Genomic DNA, 23,352 nt, shown 5'->3' with positions numbered 1-23,352 from the left:
ATATTCATCACCTAGTAGTTGGAGTGGTCATAAAAAGATAAATCACATCTGAGCTTGATAGTTAAGAGTTCCTAGATCACATTTCCAAACTGTTTTAGCATGTTGAAGAATGTTAAGGATAGTTTTTAAGTCTGCTTTATAAAAAATTTGTTTCAGGTATTTGTAATCTACAGATATTTGTAATCTGTAATTTACAAAAAATATTCCAAATCTTAAAATGCTATATAAGATTCTATTTCTGGATAAGATGGATGCGATGATTAATTTTATGTGTCAACTTGATTGGGCCAAGATTGGGTGCCAGATATTTGGTCAAATACTATTCTGGATGTGTCTGCGAGGGTGTTTTTGGATGTGATTAACATTTGAATCATAGAGTAAGTAAAGTGGATTGCCCTCCCTAATGTGAGTGGTCCTCAGCCAATCAGTTTAAGGCCTGAAAAGAATAAAAAGGTTGACCCTTTGTTGAGGAAGAGAGAATTCCTGCTGCCCAACTTATTTGAGCCGGGATATAGGTCTTTCCTGGCCTTCAGACTCAAACTGAAACATCAGCTCTTCTTGCATCTTGAGCCTATGGGTTTTCAGACTGGAACTACCTGTCAACTCTCCTGGTCTCCAGCTCCTGACAGCAGATCTTGGGACTCCTCAGCCTTTATGATCATGTAAGATATAGATATATAACTATAGATATAGATATAATTCCTTAGTTTATATGTCTATATCTCTCTGTGTATATGCATATACACATATACACACATAATATATGCAGATAGATAGGTAAATACACACATATGCACATGCACATTCTGTAGGTTCTGTTTCTCTGGAGAATGCTAACACAATGGATTAAGCCAGCTTCATCCTGTCTCTCCCACTGAATGTAACTATAAAATCTGGACAGACTGCATGAGCAACTATTTGAAGACAATGTAAAGTAAATAGTAGCAGGCAACTGGGGAAGAATACCTTAATTTGAAATATCACCAAACTGGTGGTGAGTTACCCCTTCTTCCTCCAGGATCCCCCAGCCTGGATTCAGGAAGCCTGAAATCTAGAAATGGGCACCTGGGCACAGAAAGAGAGAGCCCTAGGAGAATCCCTTTTGTTATGAGGAACAGCAAAGGAGTCTCCCAATGCTCAGAGTGAGGCAATTCCCATTTGTTCATTCGTTCTTTGTTTCTTTCTCTCTTTCTGTCTTTCTCTCTTTTTCTCTTTCTCTCTCTCTCTCTTTCTCTCTCTCTCTTTCTTTCTTTCCTCTCTCTCCTGCTGTAGCCCCCAGGCAATCTTCAGCAGATTGGTGGTAGCCACAACAGTGGTCATAGGGGCCCACAGGTGCCTAGAACTTAGGAAAGGAAAGCCTCTTATCTGATCAGAACAGCTGTGGTTGTTTGTTTTCCTTTGTCTTCCCACTGCCTTACTCTGGATAGAGGTACAATAATGGGAAGTGTGGGCAAAGAGGTGTAACTAAAAACCACAATTTTATGGCTGGAGAACTGAAAAAGGGAGGCCCAGGAAACTGAAAAGTACTGGGGAGACTGTGGAGAGGGAGGAGCAGCTTTGGAAAATGATCCCACAAAGTGCTTATGAACAACTGGGCTTACCTCTGAGTTGTGCATGCATAGATACACTCTGAAAAGACTAAAAACTCTGAGAACTGCTCAGAGCACTGGCTGGCCACTAAGCAGCACACACATGTGACAGATCTGAGTAGCACTGAAAGACTTTGAAAATGGACCTGACATCAAAACCACAACCCACAGAAGGCTAGCCAGAACTTGCAGCCTAAAGTCAACCAGATTGATTCCTGGGTACAACAAAAAACATCAATACTCTCCAAAAGATTTAAGTAAGACACAAATCTCCTAACATATAGCATATTCAAATTGCCCTGGACACAACCCAAATTACTCAGCCTACGAAGAACAAAAACAAATCTCAATTCTCATGGGAGAGACAATCAACAGACACCAACACTAAGATGACAGAGAATTATTTGACAAGACTTTAAAATAGCTATTATAGTAATGCTCCAAGAAGAGAAAACTTCCTTGAAATGAATGGAAAGATAGGAAGTTTCAGCAAATAAATAGAATACATAAAGAATAATGAAATGGAAAATTTATAACTAAAAAGATAGAAAAAACCACAAAACTTAAAAACACTCACTGGATGGGCTCATTAGGAGAATGGAGATGTCAGAGTAGTCGGTGAACCTCAAGGTAGATCAATAGAAATAGTACAATCTGAAAAAAAAAAGATGGAAGCAAATGAACAGAGACTTGGAGACCTGTGTGATAGTACCCAGTGGTCTAATGCTTATGTCGTTGGAGTCTCCGAAGGAAAGGAGAAAGAATATGGTACAGAAATATTTGGGAGAATAATGCCTGAAAATTCCTCTAATTTGAGAAAAGACAAAAACACATTCAGAAACTCAGGTGATTGATGCTAACAAGGATAAGCTCAAAGAAATCTATACCCACATACATGATAAAACTGCTAAAAACTAGGCTGGGTGCAGTTGCTCACACCTGTAATCCCAGCACTTTAGGAGGCCAAGGCAGGTGGATCACTTGAGGCCAGGAGTTTGAGACCAGCCTGGACAGCATGGTGAAACCCCATCTCTACTAAAAATACAAAAAGTAGCTGGGCATGGTGAGGCTCACCTGTTATCCCAGCTACTTGGGAGGCTGAGGCAGGAGAATTGCTGGAACCTAGGAGGTGGAGGTTGCACTGAGCCGAGATTAAGCCATTGCACTCCATCCTGGGTGACAGAGCAAGACTCTGTCTCAAAAACAAAAACACACACACAAAAACCGGCTAAAAACTAGAGAAAAAGAAAAATTGTAAACAACCAGAGAGAAACAAAACATTATAGGGGAAAAATGAAAAATTCAACGTATGATGGATCTCTCACCAGAAACCAAGAGGACCAGAGAGAAGTAGAACAAAATTTTTTAAATGCTGAGGTGCCACAGAAAAGAAGGAAATCATGTCCTCTGCAGCAACATGGTTGCAGCTGGAGACCATTATCCTAAGTGAATTAATGCAGGAACAGAAAATCAAATATCACATATTCTCGCAAGTGGGAGCAAAACATTGGGTACTCATGGACATAAAGATGGCAACAATAGACACTGGGTACTACTACAGCAGGGAGGGAGAGAAGCGGGAAAGACTGAAAAACTGTTGGTTACTATCCTCACTACCTGAGTGATGGGCTCATTCATATCTCAAACCTCAGCATCATTCAATATATCCATGTAACAAACCTATACAAATACCCCCTTAATCTAAAATAAAGGTTGAGCTTTTTTTTTAGGTCCTGAGAGAAAAGAACTGTCAGGCCCAGAATTCTATATCCTGCAAAAATATCATTCAGAAATGAAATTAAAGACATTCGCAGATGAAAGAAAACAAAGATTTGTTGTCAGTAAACCTGCTCTAAAAGAATTGCGAAAGGACATTTTTTAAACAGAAGGGAAATAATACCAGAAGGAAACTTGGCACATCAGGAATGAAGGAAGAACAACAGAGTGATAAATGTCTGGGTAAACATTCTTTTCCACTGAGTTCTTTAAAATACATTTGATGGTTAAAAGCAAACACATGAACATTGTCTTCTAGTGTTTTCAGCATATACTTCAACAGATAAAATATATTAGACAATTATACCATAAAAGCAGAAGAACAAAAGAATATGTGGTAAGATTTCTACATTCCACTTAAAAGTGGTAAAAAGTAGATTCTGTGTAGGCTGTGAAAAGTTAAATGTGTATTAGGATAATCCCTAGGAAAACTTAAAAATATATATACAAAAACACATAATCAAAAATATAATATATACATTAAAATGAAATACTAAGAAATGTTCAAATAACCTGAGAAAGCAGGAAAGAGGAAAACAGTGGAATTGAAACAGCAAATGAAATGCAAATAATGAAATGATAGACCTAAGTCCAAACATACCAATAATTACATTAAGTGTAAACACACCAATTAAAAAAGAGATTATTAGAGGGTATAAAAAGTACCATAGTCCGGGTGCGGTGGCTCACGCCTGTAATCCCAGCACTTTGGGAGGCCGAGGTGGATGGATCATGATGTCGGGAGATTGAGAGCATCCTGGCCAACATGGTGAAACCCCATCTCTACTAAAAATACAAACAATTAGCTGGGCATGGTGGTGCACACCAGTAATCCCAGGTACTCAGGAGGCTGAGGCAGGAGAATTGCTTGAACCCAGGAGTCGGAGGTTGCAGTGAGCTGAAATTGCGCCACTGCACTCCAGCCTGGCAACAGAGCGAGACTCCATCTCAAAAAACAAACAAACAAACAAACAAAAAACCATAACTCAGGTATATGCTGTCTACAAGAAACTCATTTCAAATGTTATATAGGTATGTTAAAAATAAAAAATGAAAATATATATAACACATAAACCCTAATCAAAACAAAGGTGGAGTAGCTACATTAACATCAGACAAAACAGACTTCAGAGCAAAGAAAATTACTAAGACTAAAGAGGGATATTGTGTAATGATAAAAGTTAATTTATTAAGGAGACATAAATCCTAAATGTGTGTCTATCTAACAATAGAACTTAAAATACATGAAACAAAAACTAACAAAACTGAAAGAAGAAATAAACTCCCTGGCCAACATGGCGAAACCTCATCTCTACTAAAAGTACAAAAATTAGCCAGGCATTGTGGCAGACGCCTGTAATCCCAGCCACTTAGGAGGCTGAGGCAGGAGAATTGCTTAAACCTGGGAGGTGGAGATTGCAGTGAGTTGAGATTGTGCCACTGAACTCCAGCCTGAGCGGCAGAGTGAGACTCCTTCTCAAAAAAAAAAAAGAAATGGAGAAACTCAGAATTACAGTTGGCAACTTCACACTCCTCTTTCAGTAATAGAACTCATAGACACAAAAGTAGCAAGGATATAGGAAAAATAAACATGTCAACCAAGTGGACCAAAAGAAACTCCCATCAGTAGGGGAATGGTTGAAAAAGCTATAATAAATAACATTTACAACAAAGGTTTCTACATACTACACAACTCTAGGGGTCCATGCACATAAACTTTTGAGTCATGTGGTGCATAACCTCCTTAAGTGTATGCAGTGGTCCTGCCCACACTGTAGAATGTTATGCATCCTTTAGGAAACATGAATAGTTCACTTGGAGGGGTTGTATTATTTTTGAAGGAAAAAAACAATATACAGAAAAACATACATCGTGTCATTTCATTTTTCTAAGACAGATGCATATATGTGCATATGTGTGTGTGTTGGCATATGAATGTTTGAGAATGTTGGTGAAGTGAAAATATACATACAACATGGTTGCTAAGAAGGTAGAAGAAGTGAACAATGTGGGTGGGGGAGAGAAGAGCAGTGGACAGGGACCCAAGCGAAAACCAGGAAAGAAAAATAAAACCTGCATTTCAAAAAACATGACATTTATGCACTTAAATAAAATAATGAGTATCTGTAAAAAATAGTTTTAAAAGTAATTTCAAATATAAAAGAGAAAAATATTATTTCAGTTGCTTAAAACTTTTCAATGATTTCCTATTGCACTGTAAATAAAATCCAAACTCTTTACCAAGACCTACGTGATCTGGTCCTATCTACCTCTCCAGACTTATGTGCTACTTACTCTCCCCTCCCCAGGCGTCTCTTTCTGGACTGAAGGACTTCACAGTCACAGTTCCCTCTACCTCAAATGCGTTTTGCCACTGGTCTTTGCATGACTGGCTTCCTCTCATCTGTGGCAGACTCTGTGATTTGCCTACCCAACAGCCACCCTCTCCTTCTTCCTTACCAATAGGATACTGACTTTAGTTGGGAGAGCAATATGTCCATTTAAAATTCTTGATCTCCCAGGCTCCCTTATGACTAGGAGTGATACAGTTCTGGCCAAAGGGGTGTAAGTAGAAGTTACCGGCATGGCTTCTTGGTAAGCTTTCTTAAAAGAATGGAACCAGTTGGCATCCTCTGTCTTCCCCTTCCTTTTCTGCATTTTTAAGCCATGAAAATGGTTGTGAAGCTAGAACTGAGGTTCTCAAAGTGTGCTCCCCAGATCAGCCGTCTCAGCATCACCAGGGAACTTACATATGCAAATTATCAGACATCACCCTAGACCCACTGAATCAGAAACCCTGGGGGTGGGGCCCAGCAATCTGTGTTTCAACAAGCCCTTCAGGTGAGTTTTATACCTGCTGAAATTTGAAAGCCACTGGGCTAGAAAATAGAAGTCTCTTTAGAGATGGCAAAGCAATTGGATGAAGTTAGTAGGCCTCTTGCACCAAACTTGGGCTGCCTCCTCTGGACTTGCAGATGTGTGAAAAATAATCCCTGTTTGGTTAAGCTACTGTGGTTAGGTTTCTGTTACATGCAACTGAATGCAATTCTAATGTTAAATCATTTAAAAAATATCAGCTTAAATGTTACCTCCTTAGGCCTTCCCTGACTGCTCTGCTTACACCCTTCATCCCCACCAAAGTCCTTCTCTATCATCCTATCCTATTTGTTTCCTTTAGACTACTCATCACACCCTGAACTCTTCTCACTTACTTGCTGTGGTTTGTTTCCCCTTTAAACATGTCAGCCTCACACCGGTAGAGTCTTTGTCTTTTCATCACTGTGCTCCAGCACATTATTAAATAGATAATACACAGTATCTGGCATGTAACGGGTGCCCTGTAGTTAGTTATGGAATGATATATAGAACTTTGCAATTATACATTCCACTTAAAATCATGTATTTTGAAACGTTTTAATGAAAAAAAGATTCATTACAGATAATTTCATGATTTTCAGGAAAAAATTTAATTGTAAAAGTAACACACATGTAAAAAGGATACAATATAGAAAGGTCCTCCATGCTTTCCTATGAACACTTGCTACCCTACTCTTAAGCAGCCTATCAATTCTAAAAACCATGAACAACTAATAAAATAGCTATGTAAATATTAAAAGCTGTACAGAAATGAGTTGTATGAATTCAGCCTGTCTTTGGCGTCCTCATCTTTCCATCAGCATCATTTTGTGCTAAATCAATCAAAGTGGGGGACTTGTTTAATAATAAAACTTCACATTAAATTTAAACAAAAACATTCAAATAAAAGTAAAAATTCTGATCAGTTTTCTTATGCATGCCACAAGATACATACAGTTAGGTTTTAACCTGGGAGAAAAAAACATTCCTTCACTCATGTCCCTATTTTGCCTCTTCTAGTAATCTCAAGCTTGGTCCAAGACTAACATCACCACAAATAAGTGAGGCTTTTCTGGCACCAGCCCATGCACATTTAGGAAACAGATATAGATTGGGTATTCCCTGCAGATAAATTTGGGGTCTCTGCTCTCTGCTTGTGCGAGTGAACCAAGAAACCTCAGTGGTTCTGCAATGGGAGAGGTGAATGTTCTCTTATCTTTACCTCATACAAAACTGCTCTGGTCAACCTTTGGAAATCCATATTCCTTGATTATTTCTTTTTGACAAGTTGTTTTGTCATATGTAAGGAAATTATATAAATACATTTCTTTTAATGAAGGACAAAACAATCAACTAGAAGAAAGTATAGTGCTTCCTACTTAGACCTGTCCAGTCTTTCTTGAGGGGCTCTTAGGATCTAGATAAGCCACTACTAAGAAAGCAAGGCAGCAAAAAGTGCCAGAGGCAGAGTTGGGGGCTGCTCACTAAGGAAAAAAGGAGTCCTGAGATTTGTCAAGACCATTTCCTCCCTCACAGAATTGGGAGAAATTAGATTAGAGTTTCCTGGGAGTTCCTTCCAAATACTTGGAGCTGTAAGAATTTCATGTCAGTAGCATCCCAAGTGCAAACTTTTGAGAAGTTTCTAGAAGCCAACATCAGCCCAACATGGTAGATTTTCTTTTTTTTTCTTTACCAGTGAAATAAGCATTTTATTCACGAGAGGCAATGACTTCAGTTTTCCACTTAAGCAGCTTCCATCTTGAATTGTATCAGACCCAGCATCAAACGTACCAGCCTTAGTTTAGTACTGAAAACATTCTATAAGGCTGGGCTCTCCCTCATAACAGTGCATCAGAATTATCTGGGGGGCTTGTTGAAAATAATGCAGGTTCTGTAGCTTCACTCCCGGAGGTGCTGATTCAGCCGGTCTTGAGTGGGATCTAGTAATCTGCATTTTCAACAAGGCTCTCCAGATGATTCAAATGGAGATGGTGTGAATTCTACAATTTGAAAAACATTGGCCTTAGGAGAAGAGGCCAAAATTGCTTCTTTCCCAGAATAAGACCTACTGCAGACAGTGACCCAAGACAGCCAGACTATCCAAAGGTCCTCCTGGAGAGGCCTCTGGTGAGAAGTTCATCTAGACTCCTCCTCAAAGACTCACTCAGGGTTGCGAGTCTCCATAGTGGCCAACTCTGTAAGTGAATAAAAAATTGGGCCCAGCACTTAGCTGGACTTGAGAATAAACAGCAAAATCTCAAGGTACCAGAAAAGTTTTTGTTGGTATTAGAGGCCTATAGTACAATCTTTTACTTTGCTCTGCTTCCTTTTCATTGATGTGGAACTAAGGAAGCCAAATAGACCCACACAGATAATATGTTGTTTGGGTATGGGTGAATGAATACAGCTAAAGCGAACTCTGTCTGGGGAAATTCAGCAGAGTGGATTCCAGTTTGATAAACAGCATCAATAATTGACTGTACATCAGTGTATGGCATCTGGATGGGAAATCCCGTGACCTGGATCAAAAACAGAACAGCACATAAACCCACATTACAACTGGGTAATCTGGAATTACTGTATGCAAAAAGATCACAAAAACCTCAAAGAAATAGTACTCATAAAATACTATCATAGTTGTCTGTGGGTGCTAAATTATGTTCTAGGTACAGTTAAATGCTTCACATACATATTTAATTCTCAAACAACCCTATGAGGTAGGTATTATTATAATCCTTACTTTACAGATAGAGAGGAGCACAACCAGGTCTGAGTCCAAAGCCTGCACAGGTAACATTCCACAAACTTTCTAGACAGCAAACTGCTGGTGAGAAAATTACTTGATTCTACATATGGGGAATTTAAGTGAGAATTTCAGAACAATTTATTCAACATCGATTCAGCTTATGTTTACTAGGTGACTACTACATGACGGGATTAAAGGATTGTGGAACACGGTCCTACGGAAAATTACCTATTTAATAATGTATAGATGACAACCATTCTTTCACACTGTAATTGCTTAACTCAGGAGGATTTTCCTGATCCTTAAATCTGTTCACATGCTCTTCCCATGTGGTTGTGTAGCACGTGTCCTTCCCTGAGCTTATTTAATAAAATATATTGCAGTTACCTGTTTTCTGGTCTCTCTCTAACCCATAATCTCTGCAGATGTACAAGACTGTATCTGTCCTGTGTACTACTATAACTCCAGTGCCCAGCAAAATGCCTGGCACATAGAAGAAAAAAATAGATAGCATTTACTAAATACTTAATAGGTGTTGGGTGCTATGGTAATTATTAACTCACATAATCCTCAAAACAATCATAGAATAGGTAACTTTTAGAAAAATTCCTGTTTTCTAATGGAGTAGAGGGTATAGAGAGATTCGGTCACTTGCCCTAGGTCAAAGCTACTGAGTAGTTAAACTAGGATTTGAGCATGGGCTGCAGGGTTTAGTCCAGTTTTATTATTGTAGACTATGTATTACTAAATTGATTATTTTACATAGGTACTCCACATTTTAAACCTTGGCTTATATTTCTGCTTTGTTATCTGTTTATCCCCTAATTCTACTAAAAACAAAGCAAAACCTGCCTTGCTTCTTTTACCATATGAAGAAAGAGCAAGAAGGTGTATTATATGTACAAGAGCCCCTTTTCTGCTAGCACTTTTTTTTTCTGTCAGTTTTTTTGTTTGTTTATTATACTTTAAGTTCTAGGGTACATGTACACAACATGCAGGTTTGTTACATATGTATACATGTGCCATGTTGGTGTCTGCACCCATTAACTCATCATTTACATTAGGTATATCTCCTAATGCTATCCCTCTCCTTCCCCACAATAGGACCCGGTGTGTGATGCTTCCCTTCCTGTGTCCAAGTGATCTCATTGTTCAATTCCCACCTATGAGTGAGAACATGTGGTATTTGGTTTTCTGTTCTTGTGGTAGTTTGCTGAGAATGATGGTTTCCAGCTGCATCCATGTCCCTACAAAGGACATGAACTCATCCTTTTTTATGGCTGCATAGTATTCCATGGTGTATATGTGCCACATTTTCTTAATCCAGTCTGTCACTGATGGACATTTGGGTTGATTCCAAGTCTTTGCAATAAACATATGTGTGCATGTGTCTTTATAGTAGCATGACTTATAATCCTTTGGGTATATCCCCAGTAATGGGATGGCTGGGTCATATGGTATTTCTAGTTCTAGATCCTTGAGGAATCGCCACACTATTTTCCACAATGGTTGAACTAGTTTACAATCCCACCAACAGTGTAAAAGTCTTCCTATTTCTCCACATCCTCTCCAGCACCTGTTGTTTCCTGATTTTTTTAATGATTGCTATTCTAACTGGTGTGAGATGGTATCTCATTGTGGTTTTGATTTGCATTTCTCTGATGGCGAGTGATGATGAGCATTTTTTCATGTGTCTGTTGGCTGTATGAATGTCTTCTTTCGAGAAGTGTCTGTTCATATCCTTTGCCCACTTTTTGATGGAGTTGTTTGTTTTTTGCTTGTAAATTTTATTGAGTTCTTTATAGGTTCTGGATATTAGCCCTTTGTCAGATGAGTAGATTGCAAAAATTTTCTCCCATTCTGTAGGTTGCCTGTTCACTCTGATGTTCAAACTGATGATGGTTTCTTTTGCTGTGCAGAAGCTCTTTAGTTTAATTAGATCCCATTTGTCAATTTTAGCTTTTGTTGCCGTTGCTTTTGGTGTTTTAGACATGAAGTCCTTGCCCATGCCTATGTCCTGAATGGTATTACCTAGGTTTTCTTCTAGGGTTTTTATGGTTTTACGTCTAACATTTAAGTCTCTAATCCATCTTGAATTAATTTTCGTATAAGGAGTAAGGAAAGGATCCAGTTTCAGCTTTCTACTTATGGCTAGCCAATTTTCCCAGCACCATTTATTAAATAGGGAATCCTTTCCCCATTTCTTGTTTTTCTCAGGTTTGTCAAAGATCAGATGGCTGTAGACGTGTGATATTATTTCTGAGGTCTGCTAGCACTTTGATCTTGGAATTCCCAGCTTCCAGAACCATGAGAAATAAATTTCTATTGTTTATAAGCTTTAAAATAAAGCAAAACAAAGCAAAAACAACTTCCCCCCTGTTCATGAGTGAATAGTGCCTGTAGATCCCTCCCTTCCCACCTAAGTACTCAACTCCCAATAGATTCCTTACTTCATCTCAGAGAGTTCCCTAGCAGACACCCTCCAGTCTATTGCATGGTAAGGGGACGGAGTCTATCTCTCGGGAGGCTGAGGTTTTCAAAAACCCACTGAGCCAGTTTATAGGGAAGAAGAGGTGAAAGGATGCCCAGAGCTTGGGGTAGAGTAGAAGGAAAGGAGGACCCTAACAATATACTAGATGCCCACCATGTTTGTTTATGGACTTGCTGAGTTTGAGATGTCTTTTTACCATCCAAAAAAGATGTCAGTGGCCTGACTGAATGTATAAATTTAGAAGTACAGTAGGCCCTTCATATCCATGGGTTTCGCATTTGAGGATTCAACCAACCACAAATTGAAAATATCCAGAAAAAAATAAAAATAAAAAATAGCAGGCTGGGCACAGTGGCTCATCCTGTAATCCTAGCACTTTAGGAGGCTAAGGCTGGAGGATCATTTGAGCCCAGCAGTGCAAGACCAGTCTGGGCAATATAGTGGAACCCCACCTTTACAAAAATATTTTAAAAATTAGCCAGGCATAGTGGCAAGTACCGTAGCCCCAGCTATTCAGAAGGCTGAAGCAGAAGGACTGCTTGAGCACAGGAGTTTGAGGCTACAGTGAACTATGATCACACCACTATACTCCAGCCTGGGTGACAGAGTGAGACCTCGTCGCAAAACAAACAAAACAACAATAAAAAACAAACAGAAAACGATATAGTGTAACTATTTATAATTATTACTTATAATACCTAACTATTGTGTCAGGTATTATCAGTAATCTAGAGGTGACTTGAAGTATACAGGAGGATGTACATAGATTATATGCAAAGACTATGGCATTTTATATAAGGGATTTGAGCATCTCTGGATTGTGGTATTTGTGGGGGTCCTGAAATAAATCTCCTAATGATACCAAAGGACCACTGTAATTCGCATGTAGAAGATAATGAAGCTTGCCTGGAGTCCTCTTGCCCAGAACCAATAACAGGGAATTGACCTATGACTAGAGATTTTTTTAATTTAGTTTTTTGGTTGCAGAGTGGTTTCCTTTTGGACATCTCTTTGCAAAACCTGTAATTTATACATCATAAAACATATAACTGTTTCCAAGTTAATGCCATGCAATACGGTCCTAGTAATAATTCTTCAATACATTTGCAGTCTCTTGGTTTATAAGTAAATGCATTTTTTTAATTTTTAATTTTTGTGGGCACATAGTGTATCATAGTGTATATATATACTATATGTATATGTACCATATATATAGAGAGAGAGTACATGAGAAGATATTTTGACGTGGGTATGCAATGATGCAATGCATAATAGTCATATCATGGAAAACGGGCTATCCATCCCCCCCAAGCATTTATCCTTTGTGTTATAAACAATTCAATTATACTCTTTTAGTTATTTTTAAATGTGCAATTAAATTATGATTGACTATAGTTACCCTGTTGTGCTATCAAATACTAGGTCTTATTCATTCTTTCTATTTGTATCCATTACCCATTCCCCACCTCCCTCCGAACCCCCCACTCCCCTTCCCAGCCTCTGGTAAGCTTCTACTCTCTATCTCCATGAGGTCAATTGTTTTGATTTTTAGATCCCACAAATAAGTGAGAACATGTGATGTTTGTCTTTCTGTGCCTAATTTCACTTAACATAATGACCTCCGGTTCCATCCATGTTGATGCAAATGACAGGATCTCATTCTTTCTATGGCTGAACAGTACTCCATTGTGTATATTCACCACATTTTCCTTATCCATTCATCTATCGATGGAGACTTAGGTTGCTTGCAAATCTTGGCTCTTGTGAACAGTGCTGCAACAAACATGGGAGTGCAGGCATGTCTTCCATATTCTCATGTCCTTTCTTTTGGGTATATACCCAGCAGTGGGATTGCTAGATCCTGTGGTAGCTCTATTTTTAGTTTTTTGAGGAACCTCTAAACTATTCTCGATAGTGGTTGTACTAATTTTACATTCCCATTAACAGTGTATGAAGGTTTCCTTTTCTCCACATCCTCTCCAGAATTTGTTATTGTCTGTCTTTTGAATAAAAGTCATTTTAATTGGGGTGAGATGATACCTCATTTAGTTTTGATTTGCATTTCTCTCATGATCAGTGATGTTGAGTACCTTTTCATATGCCTGTTTGTCATTTGTATGTCTTCTTTTGAGAAATGTCTATTCAAGTCTTTTGCCCATTTATTTTAAAAATCAGATTTTTTTTTCTTATAGTTGTTTGGGCCCTTCATATATTCTGGTTATTAATCCCTTGTCAGATTGGTAGTTTCTGAATATTTTCTCTCAATCTTTTCACTTTGTTGATTGCTTCCTTTGTTGTGTAGAAGCTTTTTAACTAGATGTGATCCCATTTGTCCACTTTTTCTTTGGTTGCCTGTGCTTACGGGGTATTACTCAAGAAATTTTTGCTCAGACCAATGTCCTGGAGGCTTTCCCCAATGTTTTCTTGTAGCAATTTCATAGTTTGAGGCCTTAAATTAACTCTTTAGTCCAGCTTGATGTGATTTTGCATAAGGTGAGATATGAGGGCCTAGTTTCATTCTTCTGCATAAATGAATATGCAGTTTTCCCAGCATCATTTATTGAAGAGACTGTCTTTTCCCCAGTGTATTTTCCTCGTGCCTTTGCTGAAAATGAGTTCACTTAGGTGTGTGGATTTGTTTCTGGGTTCTCTATTCTGTTCCATTGGTCTATGTTTTAATGCCAGTACCATGCTATTTTGGTTACTATAGCTCTATAGTATAATTTGAAGTCAGGTAATGTAATTCCTGCAGTTTTGTGGGTTTTTTTGCTTAGGATAGCTTTGACTATTCTGGGTCTTTTGTGGTTCCACATAAATTTTAGGATTGTTTTTTTCTATTTCTGTGAAGAATGTCATTAGTATTTTAATAAGGATTGCATCGAATCTGTAGATTGCTTTGGGTAGTATGGACATTTTAACAATATTGATTCTTCAGTAAGTGTATTTTAATGCTACAGCATCTATCTTTAAGGATCAAGATAAAAGGCATTTCAGAAATATTTAAGACTGCTATTATTTAGCAATTAACAACATAGATAAAACAAATGTCACTAATGCATTAAATCATATACAAACCCAATAAAATTGTAGTATTCTTTCAAATTCATTATCTCCTTCAGATGAAACAAAGCTTCCTATGCCAAATTCCAGCTTAGGAAGGATTTGTCGCAAAATAAAAGTACATTGTCGATTCCAATGTGTTGGGTGTTTAGGTCGCCATTCCATCACTTTACTCTTCAGAGTCCTTTCGATCCTAAGGTAAGAATCCAAAGGTAATTTTATGACAAGTTATAACTCATTTAGTAAATGTAATGAGTTTTGTGACTTTTTTTTCTTTGAGACAAAGTCTCACTCTTGTCCCCAGGCTAGAGTGCAATGGTGAGATCTTGGCTCACTGAAACCTCTGCCTCCCAGGTTTGAGCGATTCTCCTGCCTCAGCCTCCCAAGTAGCTGGGATTACAGGCACCTGCCACCACAGCTGGCTAATTTTTGTATTTTTAGTAGAGATGGGGTTTCACCATGTTGGCCAGGCTGGTCTCGAACTCCTGACCTCAGGTGATCCGCCCTCCTCGGCCTTCCAAAGTGCTGGGATTACAGGTGTAATCCCACCATGCCTGGCCTGTGACTTTTATTCAAGTATGAGAATGATACTTTTTGGACTTAGGAGGAAACCAGACCTCTATAGCTAAAGGTATCTGCCATCATTCCCATTAATGAAGTTGGGGAGAGGCAGGCTCTTACTTGGCTTGGGAAGACAAGAAGCCTCTTGGGGATAGCCGGCAATTAACTCTCCAAGGCACATCTCTCTTCCAGTTACCCGTGTGTAGGCAGCTGCCTACTGGGTGTGATTTAACAACACCTACCATCTGATTACTGGGTTGACATTCCTACTTTTCAAGACTTTGACTTGGACATTTTGTTTCCAAGAAACTGCCCTTATAAAAATCCAGACATCTGGTCTGGGATGATGTTAGCAGGGATGGGATTATTACACGAGTTAATTTAGCAAGCAGAGTTGGGAGGAAACAAGGCATTGGACAGGTAAGTTTGGTGATCAGCTTCCCCCTATTTGAATGTAAGCTCCAGAAGGGCAGGGATTTTTACCTATATATATCCAGGCCCTAGAACAGTGCCTGGGGATGAATATGCCAGGGAGGAGAGAGAGGGGACACAGTGTGGGTGGTTGATGGGGCTCTCCTGAAAAGCCTCCCTGTGCAGGATGACTGTGTGGCATTGATTCTCTTACTGCAGTGTGTGTTATAGAAGAAGGTGCTGGAGGTCTCTTCTTAGCTTAGTTCATAGTGCAACTAAGTAGTTTGGAGTTTGTAGAGGGTCTCAATAGTGGCTATGCATCAGAATCACCTGTAGGGCCTTATCAAAATGTTTCACCTCCAGATACTGATCCAGGGATGCTGACATCTGTATTTTTAAATAGTTTCTATAAGCAATTATAATGAAAGCCAGTTGGGAACCATTTCCCTGTTGCATTTCTTCCTTTTTTGTTCAGAACTGGGAAACGAAGAGTAAGAATGACAGGTGGGGGCCTGGGGGGAGATGTGTGCTAGTGAGAAAGGGAGTGGCAAAGTTGCTTTGGTCATGCTCTGTGTTGCTTTGTTGGTAGTGGCTTCCATGCCAGCCTGCTATGTGAGTGTGAGCCACTGGAGACAGTCAGATCTAGAAGCCTCTGACACACATGGCCTGGGAGTGAGTCCTGCTGCAAAGCCTGTGGCCCTCTGGGCTTGACTGATTGACTTCCTCAGGCACTTATGTGTAGGTGCTTGGGAGGCTGGGAGTGTCCAGCAGTGGCAGTACTGCTGTTTCTACGGCCTAACTGGGATGTTTTTACCAGATGTCAAGTCACGGGTCATTTACCTTCATGTCCTTTCAAGAAGTGTTGACTACTGCATTATTATTACTATAGGCTCAACAGGCATCTATGTTGAGAACTTTCCAGTGGGGGCCCACAATGTTTCCAGAGTTAACTTAGTCTGTCCCATCAAAGAATGCCCTGGATGGCAGAGGGGCCACTTTTCCATGGATGTAACAAGAGCCAGGTGGTTCAATGTTCAATGGAACTTTTTTTTTTTTTTCTTTTTTACACAAGGCCTCACTCTGTTGCCCAGGCTGAAACGCAGTGGTATGTTGTGTGATCATACCTCATTGCAACCTCAAATTCCTGTGCCCAAGTGATCCTTCCCCTCTTAGTCACTGAGATTACAGGTATATGCCATCATGCCCAGCTAATTTTTTTTGCTTTTGTTTTTGTTTTTAGTAGAGATGAGGTCTCCCTATGTTGCTGGTCTCAAACTCCCGGGCTCAAGTGATCCTTCCACCTTGGCTTCCCAGAAAACTGGGATTATAGGTGTGAGCCACTGGGCCAGCTGGAACCCTTTTCATGCTTCTGCTGCTAACCTAGCAGGTATTTTGAATGGGGTGGGTCAGAAGACTGAAAGGTAACCCAACAAGAGATTAGGGAAAATACAGTACCTATTCCTTAGATCTTCTACCATGCTTTTATCAGTTTCAAAATACATTATTTCTTCAGGCTGAAATAGACAACCAAAAGTCAGGATAGATTCTAGAGACCACATTTATATCACAGTCACTCCTGGAATGCCAGCTATAATGAGGAGGAAGACAAACCAGGCTTCTGTGGCAAAAACACTCAATTCCATAGGTAACATGCAGACCACAGCATTTCCTTTTATTTTCACACTGCTTCACCAGAACGGGATGGGGTTTACAAAAGATATATTTTCATGGGTAAAACAACCTGGTGCCCCAATTCATTTTTCAAACAAGTATTTGACACATTATGGATTCTACCAAATAATCTTAGGCAGCTGCACTGGTGTCTTCCACTGTGACCTTGGCAAAGTCTTTACCTCTCTGTTCTGAGTCTTTAGGATAGGGATAATAATGGTACCTACTGCTCTAGGGTTTTGTGAAGATTTTAAAATAAAGTAATACATGTAAACCCTGGCATATTCATCCCCAGGCACTGTTCTAGGGCCTGGATATGCTCAACAACCATCAGATATTATTATCATTCTAACATGGTTGACCATCTTCCTTCTTTGATTATTTGTTTCTTTCAGCTGGAAGAAGCCAGTTCTTTGTGTTTGTGTGTGTGTATGTACACAGTGCGTACACACACACACACACAAAGAGAGAGAGAGAGAGAATCCATCTCAACCTCCCCTGTCTCCAAGCCTTTGCCTGGAAGAGTGCTATTCCACATTTCTTCCAGTTCCCTTCCTGGGCAGGATTTGCTGAGAGGAGAGGACGACTTCTCAAGTTCCTTGCCAACCCAACCCTCAACTCCTTGCAGGGCTCACATGGACAGGAGTAAGGGGCTGGGTTTAGACAGTTTTTACTTTGGGTATTCCTGAGCTGAGGAAGAGGCAGCTGTAGGGACAGGGACAGGGACAGATGTTTCCCCCTCGTGAATGGAATGAGGGTTATGTAAAAAGGAGGCAACATTTGATAGGCCTCTAGGTTCCTAACTGTGGCCTCCAGACTGGCAACCTCACATCTGGGAACTTGTTGGAAACACAAATTCTTGGCCCTCACCTGAGATTACTAAATCAGGAACTCTGTGAGTGAGGCCCAGCAACTTATGTTTTAACACGTTCCCCTTCCGCTGGCTCTGATGCCTGCCATGGTGGAGGAGCACTGGATTAGAGATGGTCCCAGGCACAGGGAGGAGCCCCACAGTACAACATGGTAGGGGATGGGAGATACTGAGGAAGGGAAGAATGACTTTGTATCATCTTGCAGGAGCCGACAGCTATCTCACACAGGACAGGTGGATGGAATTCCCTGATTACTGTCCCCAGTGGCTGTCCACCCCTCACTGGGCAACTGCTGTGGATGAGTTAGGCCACCTTCAGGCCTGAAAAAGAGGCCTGGTTTATGCTGACTTGAGAAGTTGATGGTGTGTTTATCCTTTCCTTTTCTGGCAATGGCCTCTTTCTGGGCACTCATGTCCTTCAAAACTTCAAGGGGATATCCCTGTTAACACCACTTCTGAGTACCCACATTCTCCTCACGCACATTCAAATTTGTGTTCACAATTGTGTGTAATAGTGTTCACTCTAGGTAGTGGTTTCTTCTGGGATGTATGTGGCAAGACAGAAGATGGAGGGTCATGAACCCACAGGAAAGAAGTAAATAGAGATACAAGTTAAACACAACTATGAGTTTTATATTTATAGATTCAACTTGGCAGAAGGCTTTAGCTTCAGCCCTAAGTCAGAGTAGCTTTTACAAACACAATTTTGATCACAGCAGCCCTTGCCTTAGAGATGCTGGCTTCTGTCTGCCATGAGGACAAAGGCCCAAACTCTCACCAGGACTGTCCACCCCAGCATTGGCCAGCCTGGCCTCTCAGCTCCTGGACAGATATCTCCTTGCCACTACAGGTCTTCCCATTCGCTGTTCCTGCTGTCTTTCGGGACCATTCTCATTCCTGACTTTTATCTAGCCCAGCTCCTGCTCACCATTCCTCACTCATGGTTCTCATCACTCTTTCCCAGGAAGCCCCTACAACTCCCCTCCCTCAGGGCCTCCTGCTGTGCACTCCTCAAAGCACCGTCATATCTTCTGTAACAGCATTCATCACTCTGTACTGCACTTGCTTGTTCCCTTCTGTTTCTTCCTGTAGAATCCAAGTTCCAAGAACACTGAGACATGTCTTTTTTCTTGTAGTATCTACATCTAACATAATACTGGCTCATAGCGGGAAATCAATAAATATCACCCGAACGAACAAGAGAATGATTATACATTAAACGAACAAGAGCCTCATTTTGAAATAGATTATTCTCCCCCTGGGAGGCAGCAATGCTTTGGTCACAGCTTTGGGATGGGCAAAGCAACGTACGGGCTGTAGAGGCTTTAAATGTGGCTTGCTCAAGAGAGAGAAGCATATTTCCCCTTCTTTAAAATAACTTTTCAAATAGGAAATATAAAAATACCTATATATGCTTGCATCTGCATGGAGAATGTTCGAAGGATGCACGAAAAACTACTGACAGTGACTTCTTTGAGACTGGGAAAGAGATGTTGAAGGAGAAAGAAAGCCATCACTTTTTTTTTTTTTTTTTTCCGACAGTCTCGCTCTGTCGCCCAGAGTGGAGTGCAGTGGTGCAATTTCAGCTCACTGCGACCTCTGCCTCCTGGGCTCAAGTGATTCTCCTGTCTCAGCCTCCCAAGTTACTGAGGTTACAGGTGTGCACCACCACATTCAGATAATTTTTTTTTTTTTTTTTTTTTTTTTTGTATTTTCAGTAGAGACGGGATTTCATCATGTTGGCCAGGCTGTTCTCGAACTCCTGACCTTAAGTGATCCGCCTGCCTCAGCCTCCCAAAGTGCTGGGATTACAGGCGTGAGCCACCGTGCCCAGTCAGAAACCCATCACTTTATACACTTTGGCCCTCTTTGATTTCTTCCCCCACAGCCACCATGCATTCTTTTTGATAGTGTGAATTGCCTTCAATCTATACAGGCAAACATAGAGAATAATGTAATGAACATTCACCTGGCATACCTACCACCTAGCTACATCTGATCTTTGCATTCTTGCATATTTGTTTTAGACTTTTAAAAAATAAATAAGATACTACAGACTTGAAGTACTCTGTATACTGCTCCTTAATCTCGTTCCTTTTTTTCTCTCCCCAAAAGTAACCTCTAATCTGAATTTGGTATTTATCATTTCCATGAATGCTTTTCTACATCACCACATATCTATATATACATAAACAATATATTGCTTTCAAACTCCACATAAATGGTTTTGTACTGTATATGCCATTTCATGTCTTTTTTTTTTTTTTTTTTTTTTTTTTTTTGAGACGGAGTCTCGCTCTGTCGCCCAAGCTGGAGTGCAGTGGCCGGATCTCAGCTCACTGCAAGCTCCGCCGCCCGAGTTTACGCCATTCTCCTGCCTCAGCCTCCCGAGTAGCTGGGACTACAGGCGCCTGCCACCTCGCCCGGCTAGTTTTTTGTATTTTTTAGTAGAGACGGGGTTTCACCGTGTTAGCCAGGATGGTCTTGATCTCCTGACCTCGTGATCCGCCCGTCTCGGCCTCCCAAAGTGCTGGGATTACAGGCTTGAGCCACCGCGCCTGGCCCATTTCATGTCTTTATTTTGCTCAGCGTTACATTTTTTATATTCTTTCATGTAGATATGCATGCCTCTTGGCCAGTGATTCTCAACCTTGGCTGCACACTGGCATCAACTGGGGAGCCTTCAAAGCTCCTGGCATGTGGGTTCCACCCTCAGAGATTCTGATGTAATGCACTGACAGTCAAATTGGGAACAACTGTAAATTGGCTCAGTTCATTCATCTTTTACTGCTATACGTTAGATTTCATTGTGTAAGTATTTCACAACTCATATACTGATTTCCAGTTGATGAACTCTTTCACATTTTTGTTATTTCAAGCAATTCTATAATGAATGTTGTTGTACTTGTCTCCCTGTGAATGTTCCTCTGCGGTATATACTGAGAAGATTGAATTGGCAGATCAAAGGTTGAGCATCTTTACCTTTACCAAGTATTATCACCATATTGTTTTCGAAAATGTTTACAGAAATGTATGCTCCCGCCACTTCTCTGCCTCTTTGCCAACACTTAGTATAATCACACATTTTTTTTTTTGCCAATTTTATGTATGTGAAATAGTTTTATTGTTTTTCTTGTTTATTTATCTTAGAGAAAAAGTCTTGCAGTAGGCTCCTAGGCTGGAGTGTAGTGGTGCGATCATAGCTCACTGTAACCTCAACCTCCTGGGCTCAAACAGTCCTCTCACCTAAGCGTCCTGAGTAACTGGGACTACACATGTGCATCATCACCATGCCTGGGTAATTCTTTTGTTTTTATTTTTAGAGACAGGGTCTTGCTATGCTGCCCAGGCTGGTCTCAAACTCCTGGCCTCAAGTGATCCTCATGGTTTAACCACCCCAAGTGTTGGGATTACAGACATAAGCCACCATGTCCAGCAATGATTTTATTGTTTTAAATTGTATTTCCTTGATTATGAGTGAGGTTTAGCATGTAAGTTACTGCTTCTATGAATTGTCTTTTGCCTAATTTTTCTATTGTTCTTTTGCTCTCTCTTATCCTTTCTCTCTCTCTCCCTCCCTCCCTCTGGGCTCCTGTCTCCTCATTTGTGGACTTTGCAATTGCCAACACCCTGCCACAGCTTGGCCCTCGATCCAGAAACAGCTGTTGACATGGTATTTCTAGTGCCTTCCCAAAGTAATACTGAGTACATCACAGATCCATTAGCCAAACCATGTAGTGATTGAGTTACTTCTTGGTCTCGTGTCCCCTGGGCCCCAGACAGTGAGTCTACAGCTTTCCTTCCCATCTCCTTTCAAAAATATGGAAGTAAAGTAGCCCCACCACAGTCCCTGTCTTTAAAAAGTGATGCTTGCTCTGGTTCTCTGGTTTTTGTGAAGCATTTCAGATCTTGCTGCCATCCCTGCTCCAGCCTACTCACTGCTAGTGTTTCTGTCCTGTTTCTATTCCAGGAGACAACTATCATGGTTGGGAGTCCAGAAAGCTTTTTGTTTGTCAATTTTTCTACTTGATCATTACCATAGATATGGCACGGGAGGGCTAGGTCAGAGTAAGAACTTACTACACATCTTGAACATTATATGTTATGTTTTATGATGAAAAAATTTTAAATTCTATTTTGGCATCTAAATTTGCACTTGAGATGTCACTTTCTTCTCAATCTATTTTTTTTGCAAGTAGGGGAAAGAGCCCACGAGCTGGATGGCAGAGAAAACTGGTTTTTTATTAATATTGCCAAATATTTCAGTAAGCGACCAACTATAAAACATAATAAGAGCTGTCACAATTAGGAAAGATTAGAAGCAATGGTAACTCTCATATAGACACACCTGTGAAAATATGATTTACCTGTATACTTTGTACTTTTGTCCCTTGAACGTTTTTTGGAAGCAACTGCTTCCAGAAACTTTCCTTTGAATAGTCAAAAAATACAGCCATTGGTGTATTATTTTGTTGAATATTAAACCAGACCTATGAAAACATTAACATAACATTAGTGTAGGTCCATAGGAACACAAGGCCCATTGTTGGTAAGGAAGGAGCAAAATTTTACAGTCTTACTACTCAATGAAGTGGCAGAATCCCAGGGGGTTTCTGAGGCAGGAGATAAAGAGATTCTAGGGTTTCATGATCATTAGACTACCTCATTGGTTCTCATCCTTGAAGGCACTACACAAGCACCTGGAGGAGCTTTCAGGATAAAAGATTGCCCTGGCCGCATGCCCTAGGGAATCTGATAGACTCTCCATATTTAAAGTTCCCCAGGTGATTCTAGTGTGTAGCCAGGGTGACTCTTGAGGAGAGAACTCAAGACTTTTTTTCCCCATATACTTACATTTCTATCATCAAACAAACAATCTACGCTTTTTAAGGGACAAAACGGGTCAAACTGCTTATAACATTGGCCAGTTGATGGATTCCAAAGCAAATATTCATTAGTTTCTTGAGTTACTACATAAGCCACATGCCCCTGTATGAGAAAAAAGAAAGTAATTTTTGGTGGATTTTAATAATTTCTGTATATGGAAATTATACTGTGATGATTCTGATTTCTAAAACCTTTTTTAACGGAGTGTGGTGGCTTGTGCCTGTAATCCCGGCTCTTTGGGAGGCTGAGGTGGGAGGATCGCTTGAGCCCAGGAGTTTGAGACCAGTCCAGGCAACATAAGGAGACCCTGTATCTACCACACACACACACACAAATTAAATTTGCTGGGCACAGCGGCACACACACCTAGTCCCAGCTACTTGGGAGGCTAAGGTGGGAGGATCACTTGAGCCTGAGAGTCAAGGCTGCAATG

General features: G+C 40.3%; 1 protein-coding gene and 1 long non-coding RNA gene across 3 annotated transcripts in view; one reads left to right on the top strand and one right to left on the bottom strand.

The window, feature by feature from the left end:
- LOC126962110 (uncharacterized) overlaps positions 1–21,019 on the top strand; it is a 67,662-nt gene extending 46,643 nt beyond the window's left edge. Inside the window, exons 3-4 of one of the 2 annotated variants that reach the window (XR_007728594.1) lie at positions 14,578–14,716; positions 20,651–21,019. This is a non-coding gene — a long non-coding RNA (uncharacterized LOC126962110). The remainder of the gene's footprint in view (positions 1–14,577; positions 14,717–20,650) is intronic. The other variant, XR_007728595.1, reaches the window with a different exon arrangement.
- CC2D2B (coiled-coil and C2 domain containing 2B) overlaps positions 7,224–23,352 on the bottom strand; it is a 344,324-nt gene continuing 328,195 nt past the window's right edge. The window contains 5 exon segments of the mRNA XM_050802958.1: positions 7,224–8,740; positions 14,534–14,711; positions 16,946–17,004; positions 22,400–22,522; positions 22,887–23,021. Coding sequence (XP_050658915.1) covers positions 8,552–8,740; positions 14,534–14,711; positions 16,946–17,004; positions 22,400–22,522; positions 22,887–23,021 — 684 coding nt within the window. The 3' untranslated portion in view covers positions 7,224–8,551.

Source organism: Macaca thibetana, chromosome 9 (assembly GCF_024542745.1).
Source record: "Macaca thibetana thibetana isolate TM-01 chromosome 9, ASM2454274v1, whole genome shotgun sequence".
NCBI lineage: Eukaryota > Metazoa > Chordata > Mammalia > Primates > Cercopithecidae > Macaca > Macaca thibetana.
The sequence above is the reverse complement of the archived record's forward strand: the minus strand, read 5'-3'. Positions and strand labels throughout refer to the sequence as shown.